At 43.7% G+C, this 19,260-nt stretch overlaps 1 protein-coding gene across 1 annotated transcript in view; it reads right to left on the reverse strand.

The window, feature by feature from the left end:
• The window catches only part of LOC146812967 (killer cell lectin-like receptor subfamily G member 2), a 122,157-nt gene that overhangs the window by 74,230 nt on the left and 28,667 nt on the right, over positions 1-19,260 (reverse strand). The window contains exons 2-3 of the mRNA XM_085614648.1: positions 18,508-18,606; positions 4,669-4,823 (exon numbers count right to left, since the gene is read on the reverse strand). Coding sequence (XP_085470774.1) covers positions 4,669-4,823; positions 18,508-18,606 — 254 coding nt within the window. The remainder of the gene's footprint in view (positions 1-4,668; positions 4,824-18,507; positions 18,607-19,260) is intronic.

A 19,260-nucleotide genomic window follows, 5' to 3' on the forward strand; every position in this document is an offset into this window, starting at 1 on the left:
CTTGAGCCTGGTTCTACTGACGTGATAAACACTCCTGTAAGGGGCGCATCTGGAGTCTTGCATAAGGGACAATGAGAATGCAAGAGGCCTTCATCCTGATCAACTGCATGAACACTCTAGCTGGTAATGAGTGTTGAGCCGTACATTTTGATATGAGGGTTTGCATGGTGCCTATTCTGACTGGGTTGGGATATGCTAGAGCTTTTGAAGTGTTTATTGTAGCTCCTAGATATTGTTGTGTTGTGGACGGTTGGAGATGGGATTTGGAGAGGTTGAGTGTGAATCCCAAATTATGAAGCAACTGTATTGTTTTGTATGTGTGTTGAACACAGCTACTGTGTGACTTGGCTTTTATGAGCCAGTCGTCCAAGTAAGGGAAAACATGAATATGTGGTCTTCATAAGTGAGCTGCTACTACTGCGAGGCACTTGGTGAAGTCTCTGGGTGCTGTGGTTACTCAGAATGGGAAGACTTTGAATCTTTGAATTGGTAGTGTTGGCCGTTTACCACAAACTTGAAGTATTTCCTGTGAGGGGGTGAATGGGAATATGAAAGTAGGCATGCTTTAAATCCAGGGGGGACAGAAAGTCGCCTTGTTGAAGTAGTGGGAGTACCTGCTGGAGAGTGACCATATGGAAATGGTCTGACTGAATGTATAGGTTTAATAGCCTGAGGTCCAGTATGGGGATTAGAAAGTACAGTGAATACACTCTTGTGCCTTGATGAGGCAAAGGAACTGGTTCTATTGCATGATTTAGTAACAGGGAGAGAACCTCTTGTTTGAGAAGAGAGAGATGTTCTGAGGACATTGGGCGTTTTCTGTGAGGAATGTTTGATGGAGTACCAGTGAGTTCCAGGCAATAACCATACTGGATAATTTGTTTCACCCACTTGTCTGTTGTAATGGAATTCCGGACGGGTAAGAACTGTGATAGGCGTCCCCCGACAGGAGTGGAATTGTCGGGGGTAACGGAGGAAAGTCACTGCTTGGTTGCAGGGGGAAGTGCGGGTGGAATTATTTTTGCCTCTTCCCCTATTGTTGTTTCCTCTATATGATAATACCCTCGGAAGGAGGAAGGTAGATTTTGTAAGTAGAGGAGGTATTCTCTGATGACATTGTTTTGGAGCCACCCCTATAAAAAGAGCAACAAAAGGAGCCTCTGTTAGAGGATAGTTGTAGGGCTCCCATAGATTTGGCAGTTTCTGTATCTTTCCTAATTTTTTCTAATGAGGAGTCTACATTTGGTCCAAAAAGATGTTGTTGGTCAAAGGGCTGGTTTAATATAGCTGACTGTACCCCTTGCTTGAATCCGGAGATTCGAAGACAAGCGTCGCGGCGTAGCAAGATGCTGGTGTTAATGCCACGGGATGCGGTGTCAGCTGCATCTAGTGCACATTTTATAGAGGTGTTTATAATTAATTCACCCTCTTGAATGTGGTTGTTGGCTTTACCCTTGTATTGATCTGGTAAATGTTGGATTAGCTTTTCTAGTTCATCATAGTGCGATCTGTCATAGCGCGCTAGGAGGGGTTGCGCATTGGCAATAAGCCAACTATTAGCGGCCTGTGATGCAATTTGTTTTCCTGAAGCGTCTATAAGCTTTGACTCCTCATCAGGAGGAGGAGCCTCACCTGTGGCTTGGGAATTGGCTCGCTTGCGGGCATTAGATATAACAAGGGAGTCGAGGGGCACTTGACCCTTAATATAAACTGGGTCAGTAGGAGCAGCTTTATATTTTACATCAACTCTTGGGGTAAGTATTCATGCTCTAACTGGGTCCTTGAATACTTCTCTAGTGGATCAGTGTGTAATTCCATTCAATGATATAGAGCAGCCCTATTGATAAGTTGTGCGAATTCAATATTATAATCAGGTGGTGATGGTCTGGAGGGATATAGGTCCGGATCATTACTCTTGTCCGGGTCTTTATCATAATCGGCCCATGGATCTGGGTCTTGTGGTATAGTGTGATGGTCATTATCCCAATCTCCATCCCCGTCCTTGTCCCCATCCACATCCGTATCGCCATCTGTGTCATTATCCCCCTGTGGTTCAGGGTAGAAATGAGGTGGTGGTGAGTTATATGGAGATATTATTAAGTTAGGATCAATAGGTGGAGGAAAGGGAGGTATGTAAGGGGGAGAGGGGTTAGTACCCATGTCCTTGTTCTTTTTGAGAGGTATACGGTGTTCCTCTGAAATGTCCTGTTTTCGTTTCTTAGGTAGGGTTGCTAAAAGATGTCCAGTTGTTGGATCAATATGCAGTTTCTTTGGCTTGGGATCCATTGGTTCTTATAACGGAAGTTCTTTAGGTGGTATTTCCTTTTCCTTAGTTTGTTTTTTCGGTTCCGAATCCTTTGGTGCATGTTGTTTATGCTCCAAAGGTTTGTGTAAAGGCTTGTCTTCTGTAACTTTCGGTTCCGAAGGTTTGTCTTTAGGTTTGAGATCCGAAGGCTTATCTTTGGATTTCGGCTCCGAAGATTTGGGCATAGTTATTGCCAGATCTGAAATTTTTGGTTTATGAGATTTCGGGTCAGAGTCTTTTGGTGCCGAAGATGACTTCAGTGCCGGTATCGAAGCATCGGATCCATGCTTGAATTTGGTTTTCGGTGCCGGAGATGGTGTTTTGGTACCATGGGGACGGCTTGATCCAGAGCCGGAGGCTTTATCTTTCGTTTCATAGCCGGGCCGGAGGGCGGGGCATCTGAACCATGTTTTTGGTGTTTCCCTAGGCCCGAGGGCGAAGGTAGTACCGGAGCCTTCATGGGTTTGTCGGTGACTAGGGGCTTGTTACTCACAGTTTGTTGACCTGGAGTGATGTGCGAGTCTTCCTCCATGTCGGAGTCGTCGGCTTCAGACACGGAGATTTCTTCCTCTCGTTTGGCGCAGTGCTGATGTGACTCACACTGTTCTCCGAAGATGTCCGGCACCGGGCTAGTGACTCATCTCATCTCGTGACGTTGAGCCCAACACAAATCATTTTCTTTGATCAGAATGATCGACAGGCCTCGCAGCTACGTTCTTCGTGCTCCTGGGATAGGCACAGATTACAAACCTCGTGTAGATCTGTGTGTGGAAATTTAGCACCACACCGGGAGTATTTTTTAAATGGAGTCCGTTCCATCGACTGCTGGCATGGTCGGTGCGGGTAGGCCTTGCAGCCCGCATCGAAGATTCCCATCAAAGATTTCAACGATGCGCGTCGAAGGGGAAACCCGAGAGCGAAACAATACCGGGGTAATGATTGCACATCAAAAGGGTTCAGAGATGATACCGAACCAGAGCGTAGCGCAACAATACACATCCGAACCCGATGGCGGAAAACAACAATCTTGAGATGGAGTTAATGCCTATGCGCACTATCCTCCTAAGGAGGAGTCACCTACCTCTTGACTACAAAGACTTCTTCCAAAACAAAAACAAGTGCAAACATCCGAGCCCAACACCAGATGGCGATCTATGCACAAGTATACGATCTACAGCTCATATGCCTCGAACACATGTTTTTCTTCTACAATCTGATCTTTTTACATTGCCAATCCTATTTTCTTCATAATAACTCAGACGTTGTGCCAATTTTTTCTTCTTTTTGGGTAAAACAGATTGTATAATTTGATGTGCAGAATTCATCTACTAATTAAGTAGGTACAAAGCATAATGCTGTTTTTGAAGTCTTAATTGTAATTTGAGACTAGACATACGTTCTTCTGATATGGATTATTTTTTTACATGTAGGTTGAAAAACAAATTGTGTGGAAAAGATGTACATTGTAAGGGTCTGCGTTCTAAAGGCATGCATTGTAAAGGTAATTTTCATGTTGCCTAATGTATTTGCTTGGGAATTGGAAAGGAAGACATGGTAAAATATGCACTGTAATATCATACATCCAGCACTCACTGCCCTAGAGTAATATCTCAGTTTTTACATATAACGAAAGAAGAAATACAATTAAGCCAAAATGTAATGCTAATTACTCCATTTGCTTTAAGCACTCCACAAACTGAACTGTCCCTAAGTTCTGTCGACAGTCTTTATTATCACACAATTCTATATTACTCTTTGTAAGGATCTCAAATTAAAGAACAGGTGAGAAGATAGCCAGGATTCAGTTCCATTACATCAGGATCAAACGATTAATGCAGTGGACGCTCTAGTAAATTGTGCTATTTTGTCAACCTTAGAAACTGGCAACGTTTTAGGACTTTCATAGAGTATTTCTGTATGTCATTCACCTATCAAATCAAATCCCTCCTACTGTCCCTAAAGCCATCCCAATAGTTGGGCAGCTGAAACAGTCTTTAGTCGTATGGATACTCCATTCAGGAGGTATTTAATTTTAACAGCTGTCTACAGCTGAAGAATATATATATTTATAGGATAATTTGTTATGTATCGGGTCCTTGTGATATAGCTGCCCTTTGTGTATAAGAAGTAGATCATAATGCTGAAAGACCATATAATGAGATGGCATGGCCAGAAAACCAACTGTGATGAGTGCCCGTTTAAAGGTCATTCTTTGTGGGCTTTATCATCACACACAGAACACTGCACTCTCTTCAATATAGATTCACATTTGAACTTTTCATTATGCAAACCATTGAGACTTTTTTCCCATTTATGAACCTGACTAATGTGTTTATTGTTTAGGTTCTATTTTGCACTCTTACCAGCACTACAGGATCTTTCAAGATGGCGAGTGAAGAGCTTTTGGAAGAACAAAACTCCTGACTTGATTTCCAGTCTGTTGAGTCCTTGGAGAAGTAGTAACATTTCCCTTTACTCCAGATCCAGCCATCTTCAGGACATGGAGGCATATTTGTTGCTGCATGAGAGAGAAAAGTGAAAGATGTGTAACTTGTCGGTGCCTGTAAATGAACACTTCCAGTTTGTTCGCATCTCCGAGCAAACCAGGAGGTAGGAGGCATTTTCATTATTCTGACTTTCCTGGCTTACTGTGAAGGAGAATCAGGAGTTTAAGATAAGCAGTGCATACAACTATTCAGACAAGTTCAAAGAGAAGCATGGAAAACATGTTTTCAAGGAATGTAATATCCCAAAACAAGAACCCACCAGAGCCTGAGTTGGGAGTTGAAAGGTCAGGGTACTGTCAATTCCACCAGTGCCTGAATTTGGGGTTTAAATGACAGGGCACACAATTTTGATTCCTTGGTTTTTTACCGTGATTTGTTGCCTTACCCTGGCGGGGGTGGCGGGGGGCATTAGGGTTAGGAGGGTTCGACGTCATGAGGCCACCAAGTCGTCCAAACCTCAGGTGAGGAGTCCACAAAACCTGTCAGGGTTGCATTATTATTTATTTAACATGCTTCTTTTAGTAGCGGTATAAAACTGCCACTCGTACAGGGTGTGCAAAGATGCCAGCTCCACTCCTTGCCTTTAATCTTAATTCCCCAAGGCATGCCAGCAGCAAGCATCTGATCAGTTACCCTGCCACCACACAGGGTCTTTGATGATGGAGGTCGGGAGGTGGGGTGGACGAGGATGCACATTTCACCTGACTGCCGGCCAAGAGGACACTCACTCTGGATATGCTCTTAGGAGCAGTGCTATGAGGAGAGTTTGGGAGCTGGTGTGTGGCAAGCATCACAGTCACATTAACCGTTGCTCTCAGGGGAGCTTTGGTGTGACGGGAACTGAAGCCAGCCTAGGAGAGCGGTGGGTGGCGATGTCTCATGCAAATGCAACGGGCACCTCAAAAATGAATAAAAGCAATGCTCTTTCAGTGCTGTGAATGGACACCTTGCCATCCATACACTACACAAGGGATTAATGTGGCTAACAGCAAATAAAAAAGCAGCAAGTTAGCAAAGAGAAATGACTTCAAGTACCTCGATATGTACGTTATTATTCTACTTGTTCATCACATATGCTCTGAAAAACACTTTAAGATGGGTTTACCTGGACCTATCAATGAAATGAGGCAGTAATGATAGATTACCCTTGGCAGATAAATTAAGAGATTTTTGCCTGGGTGCTCTGTCTGTTTGTGGCTCTGCTCTCAACACCCCAAACTCTGAATAAGGCACTAGTCCTAAAAGACATGACATCCTACCTTCCTGACCTGCGCACCTGGGTATTACGCTTCCAACACTTCTCCAAATAGCTCAAATCAGGATTAAATCATGTTATAAGGATTAAAAGCACAACTCACACATCTTAGACCTTTCAAATTTTGTGTGATGATAATGCAAGAGTCTTTCGTCAAATAATTGTGACTATTGACCATGGAATTCAAAATAAACTCTTATACATAACCCAAAGCTCTACCTATTTAAAACCTATTATCTTTACATCTACGCAAGCACCATACTTCCGAATTTCAAATGTATTTCTCCTACACAGATGACCACTTTTGACTGCCACCAGCAAAGCTACTTCCCAAAACATCTACGCAGTTATCCACAAGACAAATCTAATATCGTCTAGTATCATTAAAGTCATGAATACCATCTGTGATGCTGGAAAAGAACAGAAACGCTTGTTTCACTCCCTGTGCAGAGCACTACCCTGCATATACCCCTCTCCCACCCAGCTGAGAAGCCTGCCCCATGGAGAAGGAAGTAGGTTGGCAGTCAGGCAATTGTTGTATGTAGCTTCCTGGTAGCTTGCAGAGCAAAGACCATGTACCGGGTGACTACTTATGACAATGCACTGGTGGCTGGGGCGGTCTGACTTTCACTTTCAATCGATGCCACTTGGCTGCCTTTCGCGGATGATGGGTGTTCAGTGAGGCAGCCTCGGTCCGGGTTCCTCTCTGTTCCTTTATCTCCCCAGCTCTACAAAGCACGTATCATGGTTGACTCTAGCCAATGAAGGGTGGACAGCCTGTTTAGTGTCCTCCCCAGAAGAATCTAGCGTAATGGACTTTCCAGGTGTCCTTCTCTGGTAACAGCCCTCAGCAGGTCAGCATCAAAAGGCACATAAGACTTACATTTCCGTCTCTGCCTGACAATGACTTGGTCCCCTATTTTAAACGCAGTGCTCCTAGCACAGCAGCGTCTACCCGCATAGGTCATCATTTTCCATTTGTGAGATGAATCAGTAGTGTGAAGTTTGTCAATGTCAATAGATCTTTCAACGGTCCATTGTGGCAACTTGGTTCCTATGGCTCTCCCAAATATTAAGGTGGCAGGACTTTCACCCTTGGTAGAATGGGGACATGAAGCGTAGACTGAAGAACTGATTTGAGATCAAGCTTGAGGGTGCTCATGAACGTCTCAACAACAGCATTCGCATGTGGCCAAAGAGGTGTGCTTTTCTGATGCTTGACATTCAGATGAGTGAGGAAATCTTTAAATTCTCGACTACTAAAAGGCGGGCCATTGTCAGATTTCAAATTGAAGGAAAATCCCCCATTGCAAAAATACTTTATAATCTTTCAATGACTGTTGTGAATCGTTAACTACAGATTCTTTACAAGGAGAAAACGGGAGTATTCATCAACAATGACTAGGAAATGATGACCATTGTCAAGGGGTCCAAGGAAATCAATTGCAATCATCTCCCATGCAGGTTTTGGGAGATCAGACATGCTTAATGGATGAGGGGTAGTTTTGGATGCAAGCAGTTGAACAAATGACAGGCCCTTAATTCCTTTTCATCTCTTCATCAAGACGAGGGAACCACACTTGGTCCCACAGAGCTAGTTTATTAGCAAAAAGTTCACGATGTCCCTCAAGTGCAAGATCAATGATTTGTTGTCTCAGACTCTCAAATATAACAATTTGCGATCCTTGTAATAGGATGCCTTCTGGAGTAACAAAGTTCTTCATGCACATTTCTGAATTTCTGCTATTTTAGGTCATTATGAAGCGGTCGAGCATGCTTTCTCCAAGGCTGATGGATAATAATGTCTTTGAGGATTTGCAGATCTCGATCAGTGCTCGTGGCAGCAATGATTTGTTCTACTGACTTGGCAGCAAGTGTACTGTATTTTGAAATGTAGCTAACATAAGCATTAGCCGCTTTAGAAGTGGTGCCATGACATAATATTGTTATACATGAAAAGTAGTGAGCAGGATTTTAATTTTTTCCTGGACGATGCACAATTGTATAATCATACTCAGGCAGTTGCAAACCCAAACTCTCAACGTGAGGGGGCATCTTAGTTTTCATAGTGCCAAAAATGGTGAGCAATGCTTGGTGGTCAGTGACAACCGTAAAATGCTTCCCCATAAAGAAACATATGAAAATGTTCACAAGCCCAAATTACATTGAGGCTTTATTTTCAGGTTGTGAATAGGCACGTCCAGTCGATGACAAACGCCTGCCAGCGTAAGCCACAATGTGTCTTAGGGCATTGGGATGCCTCAGGTGCTGGGCAATTATGGCACTCACTCCACTGGGCTTGCATCAATGACAACCTCTATCTGCAATTTCAGATCAAAGAATGCCATATCAGTGGCATTCTCAATTGCATATTTGATTTTCTTGGAGCTTTGTTCACAGTCACATAGACATCAAAATCTTTCAATGGGGCACTCACAGTGGGAAAGTCATGTATTTACCTTGAACAGTAACTGGCCATACCAAGGAAGAATCGCAGAATATTAACATCCTGTGGTGGAGAAGTAGATGTCAAGGCCTGTACTTTATTTGGGTCCGGAGTCATTCCCCCATCAGAAAAGATATGACTGAAAAACTTTTGCTTTATGAAACTTGACACTTTTCTGCATTTAAAGTGAGAGCGGCATCAGCAAACATACGACACACTTGTATAAGGGCTTTATTGTGTTTCTTTCATTTGGGCCCAAAAATTAGTATGTCATAACTGTAATTTAATTTAGAAAGAAACAAGAGGTCCCTTACTGCAGTGTATTCCTAAGCATAAATCATAGAAAAAAAATGAATACTATGCAAAAAAGTTCCAAATGGATTTATACAGGTATTCATTCAGTCATGTAACACACACCAAAAAAATAAAGTAGGGAACAATAAAACAAGAAACAAGAATTTCAAAGCCAAGACATTTCTTTGTGACTAGAAATAATAAACAGGTCATTTCACATGTCCGTTTAGAGTTCCAATGTTATCATAACTTTAAAATATTTTCAGTAGTCATGGCACTTTTTGTTGATGACAATATGGAGATCATCATCAGGACTTAACTGAATATGCCTGACATTCAAAAAATGCCTATACATAAGCACCCATTTGGGTACTATTATTCCTGGAGGGGCGGAAGCACAGTCCCTGTTGCAGTGGTGGTATATATTCTGAAGGCAAAGTGAATTGCAGAAGCAGATTTAAAATGAACAGTGACTGGATGATGGGACGGTGGGGCTGCAGATCATTTGCAAATAAAATCAGCAACAATCGCCAATTTGCAGGATGGACACCAAGCATGCACCGTCTGGTTGGCCAGAGTAATGAGGAAGTTACACAAGAATCATGCAGTCTTCAATTAGTGGATCGCGGTCTGCAAGAATGTGCCTGGAAGCATTACAAGCAGCCTCACTGCAACTGAAAGCATCACTGTAATTGAAAGCATTTGTGGCAGGCTGTATTAGGCGACAGATGACATCCTGAAGGAGTTCTGCAGTTGATGACACACCAAAACCTAGTCTCTTATATCTAATAAACCTCACATGAGTCGAAAAAGTAGTAATATAAATGCAATTTCGCTTCCAGTTCGAGTTAGTGATACCTTTTCTTCAAATGGAGGCATTAAAAGACTTTGGCTCCATTCAGCTACGTAATCATGTTAGCAATGTGCAGTCATTCTCTTTTCATGGCCTTGTTCGCTTGGTGCGTATCAATGCAGATGCGCACCGCACCTCCACTGTCCTTTTTAGGCACTACCACCATGGGTGATACCCATGGCGTCGGACCAGTGGATTGCTCAATGATGTCATGTTTTAATTAGATCTCAATTTCTTTTTCAACAGCCTCTTGTAAATGAAAAGAAATTTGACAATGTTGATGAGCAACAGGACAGATGTCATTATTTATGTGAGGTTGCACTTTCATTGTCTTAAGTCTTCGTAGTCCATGAAACAAGGATGGGAACTGATTCATCTCATGATAGGAATTGATGTAGTTTATAGAAATCAGCCCCATGTAAACATGCACTTGAAGAAGTGCTTGGAAGGACATGAATTGTTGCTTGTTCTTTCTCATAAAAGTATGCTCACAAATGCAATAAAAGAACCTTGATTGTGCAGAGATGTCGAAGAAGCCCATGTATACACTTTCGTTTTCGACTGAGTTAAACGTATCACTGGGGACAGTTCACTGTACTTTTCCCCTGGCAGAAGGTTTATCGACACTCCACTGTGTCTGATAAAAGGTATGGAGCAAACTGTTGTGATTGAGGTCTGTTCCGTCATTATGTTTGAATGAGCTCAACTGTATTTTTGTTTGACTGTTATAAGGATTAGTGACTTTAAGCTTCCTTATCTGTGGTAGTTTTGATTTATTGATCTATATCAGGACTTTGTGAGAGTATCACTTTTCACAGTGTCTTGTTGGCAGTTGCTCTTGCTAGTGCAATTCCTGCCGCTGGTCCTGCAGGTTGGGCAGACAAGCACCTGATTCCTAGGTGATCCTGCATACGTAGAATTAGATGCCACAAAGCCAGATTGGCCTGCACTTCACTCCTTTTCTCCCCTCTATCCCTTGTCAAAGGTGTGGCCTGCCTCGGCAGTATGATGTGTGAAGGGATAGTGGCAGCAGGCCTGGTTACTGCAGGGTGAGTGGTAAGAATTGGGGAGTGAAAGGAAAGTAGGAGCCGCCAGTCGACCCACAAGCCACGCCCAGACCAGGCTGGGCCGCTTCTGCAGGAGCCCAGACTCAAACTCTGCGAGGGGGCACTACGCCCATCACGCTCGGCTCAATTGAGTCACCTAGGCTCACCTCTTTTCGTGTTCACTTTAGCCTTTTTGGCCTCTGTGGGTCTTCGCTGCGGAGAAACGGATCCTCAGATCCTCGCATCCTGAGGCAGACACTTGGATGTCCCAGCAGCTCTGTTGTTTGGCTGACTCACTGTTCGCCGCACCCGCACTCACTGCACTCACTCGCTCTGATCTGGAAGCAAAACAAGGATCTTTGATATAGATACTCTTTGACCGTGCAGTGCAGCAAATACAAAGAAATACGGAGTGCCCCAGTCAAGAGATTCTGTTTGCAGTTTCCAGTCCAGAGAGGACCCGGCTTGGAAGTTCCAGTAAAATTATTTGATTTAAGTGCCGTGGCAGGGCCGCTTCTGTTTGCTGGCGATCTGCAGACGGCAACAATGTAAAAGCGTTTACAACGACCAATACACAGGCGGAGGACAAAGAGAATAAAGGAGCATTACAAAAGAGGAAAGAGAGGGCCACCCGATTACCATAGAGAGCAGCATTCATTCACTTTCAGCATGATTTTGGGACAGTGTGTAAATTAATTTTGCAGTTTTACTTGGTAATCTAGGTTAGACCGGCATTCTTCCTTGCAAGATGCTAATACTACATGCGCACATAGACCAGCGGTCAATTCTGACATCACATTACAGTCTTCCTCACTGTCTCTTGGCAATGACGGTGACAAACTTTTAAACGAGGAATTTGTTGACAATTAATGTCGTTCAGTTTCTACCGGCCTCAACTGATGTTGCTGCTTGGCCTTGTGGGAAAGCTGGAACGTCTCTGGAATTTCTGGCATCCATTTTGTTTTCGCAAAGTGATCCACTTGATCTTTCCTCCTTTTCGTTTTCTTGACATGACGCACTTGATCTTTCCTTCGATTTGCAAACCATTACCAAATGGTTCTTTTTCCGTCAGCCTTTGCATATTTGTCCAATGGTGGGACATTTACCATCATGTGGAAAGGAAAATCTATATCGAAAAAACAATTTATTTTTCTTTGGAACCATTACCTTGTGGCCTGCTCCCTTGTGTTTCAACTGACTTTTTACACTCCACGCCAATTCCTTTTTGGCCGTTCCAGCCTCCATTTTAGTGACTTGTCTGGCAGCTCTTTCTTTCGCTCTAGAAGCCATGAGTACTCACTCCAAACTGAGTGTCTCTTTCAGCAGTCGTCTGAAGGAATCAGTGAGGCAACCATCAATTACTCTGAAACGCATGGACTTTTCATCATTGAACTTGTTGAACATGCAATGTTTGTTGAGTGAATCAAGTCTTTCTACAAACTCATCCACTGTTTCATTAGCTCTCTGCCTTTTCTGACAAAAAATGTAACTTGTAGTTGACATTTGGCACTGGATTGAACTTCGTTTAGCACCTCTTTGATTTGACGCTACATCACTTCACCACTGTGTGGTATTTTCTTTACCACTTTTTATTCCTTCACCTGCTAAATTCTTCAGATATTTACATGATCTTATTGTCATTTACTTCTTCCAGCTGCATCAATAAAATTATCAAATGTTTCAATCCAGACAGTCAATCTTGTGCCAATATTTAGTTTCTTGGCTGCATCAAATTGAAGTGGTGGTGTCAGGAATGCAGCCATAGCCAGTTATGGCCCTTACTAACGAGAAACAACAAAAAACAACAATATCTCAATTGGCATCATTAGGAGAGTCAGTTCAATCAGAATGTAAAATACATTACGAGGAAGGAAGAAGGGAGACTCGCAACAATTTTTTCAACTGTGCTCATGGCATCATATATTTAGGAGCAAAGATAAAAACAATACAGTTGTAACAGCACTGTAGGCATAGAATGCATAGGCAGCCCAATTTGGACTTGGTGCACAAATGTGCTCGTGACACATATAAGTGGTGACGCAAGTGACAAAGTGAAAAGCGCACGGTGACAAAAATTTGAAAATATATGCAAGAGTCTGTGTAGTTCAGCACGAAATAATTTACAATGATGGCGTGAGGAATGATTGAGCAATTTTATTTGAACCACACGGAGTTGTGGTGCTGTCATTTGCGCTGAGGAGTCGACGACATTTCGATCCTATTGAATCAGGATCATCTTCAGGACGGGGCTGCTGTGAAAGTGGTGCTGTACAGGGAGGGAAGGGAGAAGTGTCAGGGTGTAGACGGGGATGTCTGGATAGTGTGCGCAGGGGAGGGCGGCATGGGCGGTCAAGGCCTACCTGAGGGTCAGGATAGTGGAGGTGGTCTGGAAGTAAGGTGGGCCGGTGCAGGGAAGGCCCAGCGGGAACCATCCTGGGGTAGGTGGGCTATAGGCTGGAAGAGGGGAATAGCGGCAGCGGTTAGGCAAAGGTGGCGCAAGGTGACAAGGCTTGTGTGGGCCGAGGTTAAGGTCAATACCTGAGTAGGACATGGTCCCGTGTCCGCACTGGTATGCAGAAGTTAATCCGACATGGGTGGCTGGGCAAGGAAGTCCGGGCGAGTGGGTCTGTGTAGGAAGGGGCAAACAATAAGACTAATAGAGGCCATCTCATGGAACAAATCGGGGGGAGGGGGAGCTGTGTTACCTTGGGTTCAGGCAGAGGAGTACGTGAGGATGGGCAATTGGAATGTTAGGACACAGTGTATGTGAAGGCGGCGCTGAAGGTAGCGAGGCCCGACAAGTCTGGAGCCTCTAGGTCATTTAAACAGCATGGTACCGGTTCAAATAATCTGTGGATGAGGACGGTAAAATAGGCACCTGCCTGTATCGCAAACCCACTGAGAGAAACACCTTACTCCAGTACTCGAGCTACCATCCTCGAGGCCTCCGAGACGGCCTTCCTTACGGGCTATTTCTGCGTATCCGCAGGAATTGCAAATGGCGGAAAGACTACTTTCGTGAATCCGATATCCTCATCCAAAAGTTACTGATTTCCTGAGCCCGCAAGAGAGCCTGGCACTGACACCGGGACAATCTCTTCACCCCCCAACCCAAGAAAGTTATGACTCGCATATCGTTTGTCTCCAAGTTTAGCCCTTGCAGCAACCAAGTAAGCAAGATCATTAAACGGAACTGGCCACTTCTACGTACACATGAGGCTTTCAGTGGAACCCCCCCCTCTTCTCGTACCAACGAGGGGAAAATCTATCCTCTCACCTAGTACTTGCCATCACCTGGTCCACCAATCCAACCCGACAGAACACCATCACGGCCACCTGGAGTTTACTCCCAGTAATTGGACATTATAAATGCCAGGCATGTGTAGCATGTGACCTCACATGCAACACAAAAGAGTTCAAAACAAACAATAAGACTTACAAACTCAGTACGTTTACCAACTGCAGAGCGCAGAATGTTATTTATGCCATCCGGTGCCCCTGCGACCACGTATATATTGGCCAAACCACACAGATGGTCAAACAGAGAATAATCCAACACAAAAGCAGGATACACTGTAAAGTTTTGACTACCCCCCTGGTTGCCCACTACATTGAGAAAAAACATTGTGAAACAGACATCACTTGGGAGGTGATTGACCAACCTACGCTACCCCTTAGGGGCGGCATTATCAGAGCCCTTCTGAACAAAAGTGAATGCAAATGGATCACCATTTGTAATTCCGACAATTGGGGTGTCAACACTATTGATGAATGGAGCAGCACTATCCTAGTGTAATTCTCTATGCTCCTGTTGTGCCCATCTTTAATGATTGTTTTCCTTTCCCTTGAATTGTAATCATATACATTGAAATTGGCTGTAACCCACAGCTCCCCTTGATTGTGTTTCCCTTTACATCGATTTGGATTGACGCATGTGGTTCCTCTTTTTCCAGCATTCATATTTCCCTCTGATTGCGTGTATAACTGTTGACACTCTTGTTACCCTCGGAATACATGTATTCACTCTCTTCTAGGACACGATCGTGGCGGTTATTGGCTGACTAATGCGCCAACACTCCCCCGCCCACAGATTCACTCCTCCATTACCGGTAAGACTTTCTCAGGCGCCGAGTACCCGCACACACTCCCCAGTGGCCCCGCTTCTGAGCCTGACATCTTCCTTATATTTACTTTCTCCCCATATTATTTGAACCGGTACCACGCTGTTTAAATGACCTAGAGGCTCCAGACTTGCCAGGCCTCGCTACCTTCCGCACTGCCTTCACATACATGGCGTCCTAACATTCCAATAGCCCATCCTCACGTACTCCTCTGCCTGAACCCAAGGTAACACAGCTCCCCCTCCCCCCGATTTGTTCCATGAGACGGCCTCTATTAGACTCATTGTTTGCCCCTTCCTACACAGACCCACTCACCCGGACTTCTTTGCCCAGCCACCCACGCCGGATGAACTCCAGCATACCAGTGCGGACACAGGACCGTGTCCTACTCAGGTATTGGCCCCCTCTGTCTTAACCTCGGCCCACGCCAACCTTGCCGCCTTGCGCCACCTTTGCCTAACCATTGCCGCTATTCCCCTCTTCCAGCCCACCTACCCCCCAATGGTCCCCGCTGGGCCTTCCCTGCACCGGCCCACCTTACTTCCAGACCACCTCCACTATCCTGACCCTCAGGCAGGCCTTGACCACGCATGCCGCCCTCCATTGCGCACACTTTCCAGACATCCCAGTCCACACCCTGACACTTCTCCCTTCCCTCCCTGTACAACACCACTTTCACAGCAGCCCTGTCCTGAAGATGATCCTGATTCAATAGGATCGAAACGTCGTCGACTCCTCAGCGCCACTGACAGCGCCACAACTCCGAGTGGTTCAAATTAAATTGCTCAATCGTTCCTCACGCCATCATCGTAAATTATTTTGTGCTGAACCACACAGTCTCTTGTATATATTTTCACTTTTTTTTTTCACCGTGCTCCTTTCGCTGTTTTCACTTTTGTCACTTGCGTCACCACTTATATGCTTCACGAGCACATTTGTGCACCAAGTCCAAATTGGGCTGCCTATGCATTCTATGCCTACAGTGCTGTTACAACTGTATAGTTTTTATCTTTGCTCCTAAATATATGATGCCATGAGCACAGTTGAAAAAATTGTTGCGAGTCTCCCACCTTCCTCGTAATGTATTTTACATACTGATTGAACTGACTCCCCTAATGATACCAACTGAGATATTGTTGTTTTTTGTTGTATACTTACCCTAATCTCATCTTGGTTTATGGGTCATACTCCTGTGTGTTTTTTCCCTTAATAACGAGAGCATATGTTGTGCACCTGGACTTTCACCATTTGTACCATCTATAGGTCCTACCAACATGCTTGCTGGAGGGTCGTTATGGCCAATCTGAACTTGTATGGTTTCTTTTCATGCTGCCATTGGAGCCTTTCTACCTCTTAAAGACTTTCGAGTCATGTGGGCCGTACCTGGCACCTTCTGTGGTGTCCTCTTCAGGGATCAACAGTTCAGTATTCACGAACCCTGGACTTCTACTTGGGTGGCTTTGCTCAAATGCTGTAGTATGATGACTCTCTTTACTCAGGTTCTGGTAAGCGTGATTGTATTCTCTTTATCTGGTTATCGGCACCTCTAATGTTTTTCTGCATTTATATCCTTCTACTCTCAGCGTTCTCTTGCAGCTGGCTGTCGCTGCTCTTTGCACTTCTGTATCTGGTTGTCACTGCCTTTAGCGCTTCTTTGCTTTAGAAATGCTTTCCGCTTTCTACTACTTCCCTACATTTGGCGATCACTGCCTTAGGCATGTCTCTGTACCTGATTATCACTGCCTTTAGTGTTGTCATACTGTATGAATGAGAGCTGTGTTACGCTGTGGTGCAGTTTCTCTTGCCTCGACTTTTACCACCAAATTTGTTTCAGATGGCAAACAAACTTTCATAGGCTTTTCACTGGCTGGGGTTGAGCTTTGACTCCACAAACGCCAACCATCAATTTTCACTTTGAATAAGGCAAACCTGGGACACGAGAAGTTTACTGGACAATGGTAAGCTCTCAGTGCGTGCACTCGTTGCTTTGTGTTGAGGGGATTACCTAATCCCCTATCTCGTCGTCAGTTGTAGTACCTCTCCAGCCTGGGTACATGTACATAGTCAAGCCACACATGGAACACATCTTTATTCCTCAGTGTGTAAGCATTTACGGAACATTTTATAGGATGAATTATATCCCCACACCCAAGCACTCGCATCTCTGCTCTACGGAGTCCGTCAGGGATCAAAAGGGTCCTGTCATATCTAACTCACAAGACACTTCTCCAATGAGTAGCTTGTGAGCTACTGGTAGCTCTCCGGCTACCTGTAAGTAGTTCTTCTGTGTGCTGTCCAGCCTTATAAATTAGAAGCTTTTGCTTGGTTGAATTAGTATTGGAATATCAAAATCGAGAATAGACGAAAATGTGTGTATTTCAAGAACTCATAAGCTGATGTTTGGTGAAAAATGGTTGACTTTTGAAAATCTATTTAAAGCTCATATTTGAATGATAAAGGATGTGGTGCTGGAGAGACTTATTACCAAAATTACCACCTTGCTGCTAGAGGCATTGCAGCTATGGCTGTTATGTATTTTCCGTGTAAGGCATTCCAAATTGACAAAGCCCCGACAACCCTGCCTGATGCACTGACATGATTACTACTGCATACCTTGTATTTGCATACGGTGGCCAATAATGTAATCTTGACTGATCACTTGTGGACTATTACAGCATTGATATTGGTAGCTAAGGATGATTTACATTGAAGATCAGTAGCTCAATGCCTCAATGCTTTAACGATATAACCATAAACAAGCAAAAATTAAGATCAAACGTGTGTTTTTAAAAAAAAAGAAGAAAGAAATTGAAAGAAAAACAAAATGGAAATGAAATACATAAACCTACATCATCAATCAAAAGGAAAATGTAAACATCTGCCATACCCAGTGGGCGGGTTCCAAAATATGACAGACAGCCATTGGGCCAAAGGCTTTTTTCTGCTTACTGAACAAGACAAAGGCTGGAGATGACTGTCCCAAATCCCTTTCCTTTATGTCTAGATCTATGTATGCGTGTTGTGCATTAGTTATTGTGTGTTGTAGGCAATGAACAGTAGTAAGAGGAGGATTTGCATGCAGCTAGAGCGGTCTGTCAACATACCTAAAAAGGGAGCAACAGAATTGAGGGAAGTTGTATATAACAGAAGAAAATCAGGAATGCCAGAGGGTGCTTTTGGGAAATTATTGTCAGGAGTGGTTACATTACTTCCAGCATGCTAGTTGGTAGACTATAGAAGATAACTGGGAAGCAGTGTAATGGCTCAAGTGAATGGCAAAAAGGATTATCATTAGCTTATGCTATACAAATATATTTAGCATGATATCAAATGTGCTCGTGTTTATGATGTGCCATTTCATCCAATATGGAAAGATGGTGGAAATGACATTATCACCAGTGGTAATAAATTTACTTCCAGCTTAAATGTTATCACTCATAATATTTCAGTGAAGTGTTTTCTACTGATGGGCAATATTCCTCCTCTTTTGAATGGGATTTATAATTTACCTAGCAATATTTGCCGTTTATCACTGACAGTACTCCCTTCTTTTACTGGAACAAAGCAGCAAGGAGTCTATCAACTCAACGGAAGAAACATCCCTCATCTTCTATGTTGGTATGCAATGTATACAACAACGATAAGATAAGGTTGCCCAAAAAAAAGAAAGAGTACTTTACCATATATCGTTCCAAGAACTGATGCAATTATAGATAATGAGACACAAATCAGCACCAAAGTTACAGCTAACCACAGAGGAACCTTCTTTACACGAATTGCTGGAAAAAAGACAAAGAGGCATTGATATGTTGATTGAAGGACCAAAGTGGTTCCAAGATGACTGTTTTACATAGTATCTGTTTCACAAGCATAATCATAAACAGCAACATTTTAAATTGTGTAGATTTAACAGAATGTCTGTTGGGCAGGACAGCCTGGGGTAGAATAGAACATGAAAAGGTCTATCTGAGCACAAAATATAGGGGGCATCATGGAGGGAAGCTGTGGTACTGTGAAGGGGGAGGACTGTAAGTGCACAGGCGTGCTGACTAGGGAGCTAGGTCTCAACAAATCTGATGACTTGGCAAGAGTTAGAGGACAGTCAGATGTCTACGAATCTCAGTTTGGTGGGGGAGGAACCCACAGTAGGGGATGGTGTGAATTGCTTCTGAGCAGTGTCGGCACTTCTCCTCTACTGCTTGACTTCCCTTTTGTAAACCACTATAACTTCACAGAACAAGCATTTGCAATGCTATAGGTCTCGCATTTGCCAGATTTTTAGCTATTGGCATTGTAAATGACAATGTCAATTATTTATGTGTTTTGAAACCCTGCAAGCGGTGTGTAAACACGCATTTTGTACTTATAGTCCTTGCTCACGAGAAGCAAGGCTTGCAGTCAAAGAGGCGTTACTGCCAGCCTTGCTTGTCGTA

The sequence above is a fragment of the Triturus cristatus genome, chromosome 7 (genome assembly GCF_964204655.1).
Source record: "Triturus cristatus chromosome 7, aTriCri1.1, whole genome shotgun sequence".
Classification (NCBI taxonomy): Eukaryota; Metazoa; Chordata; class Amphibia; order Caudata; family Salamandridae; genus Triturus; species Triturus cristatus.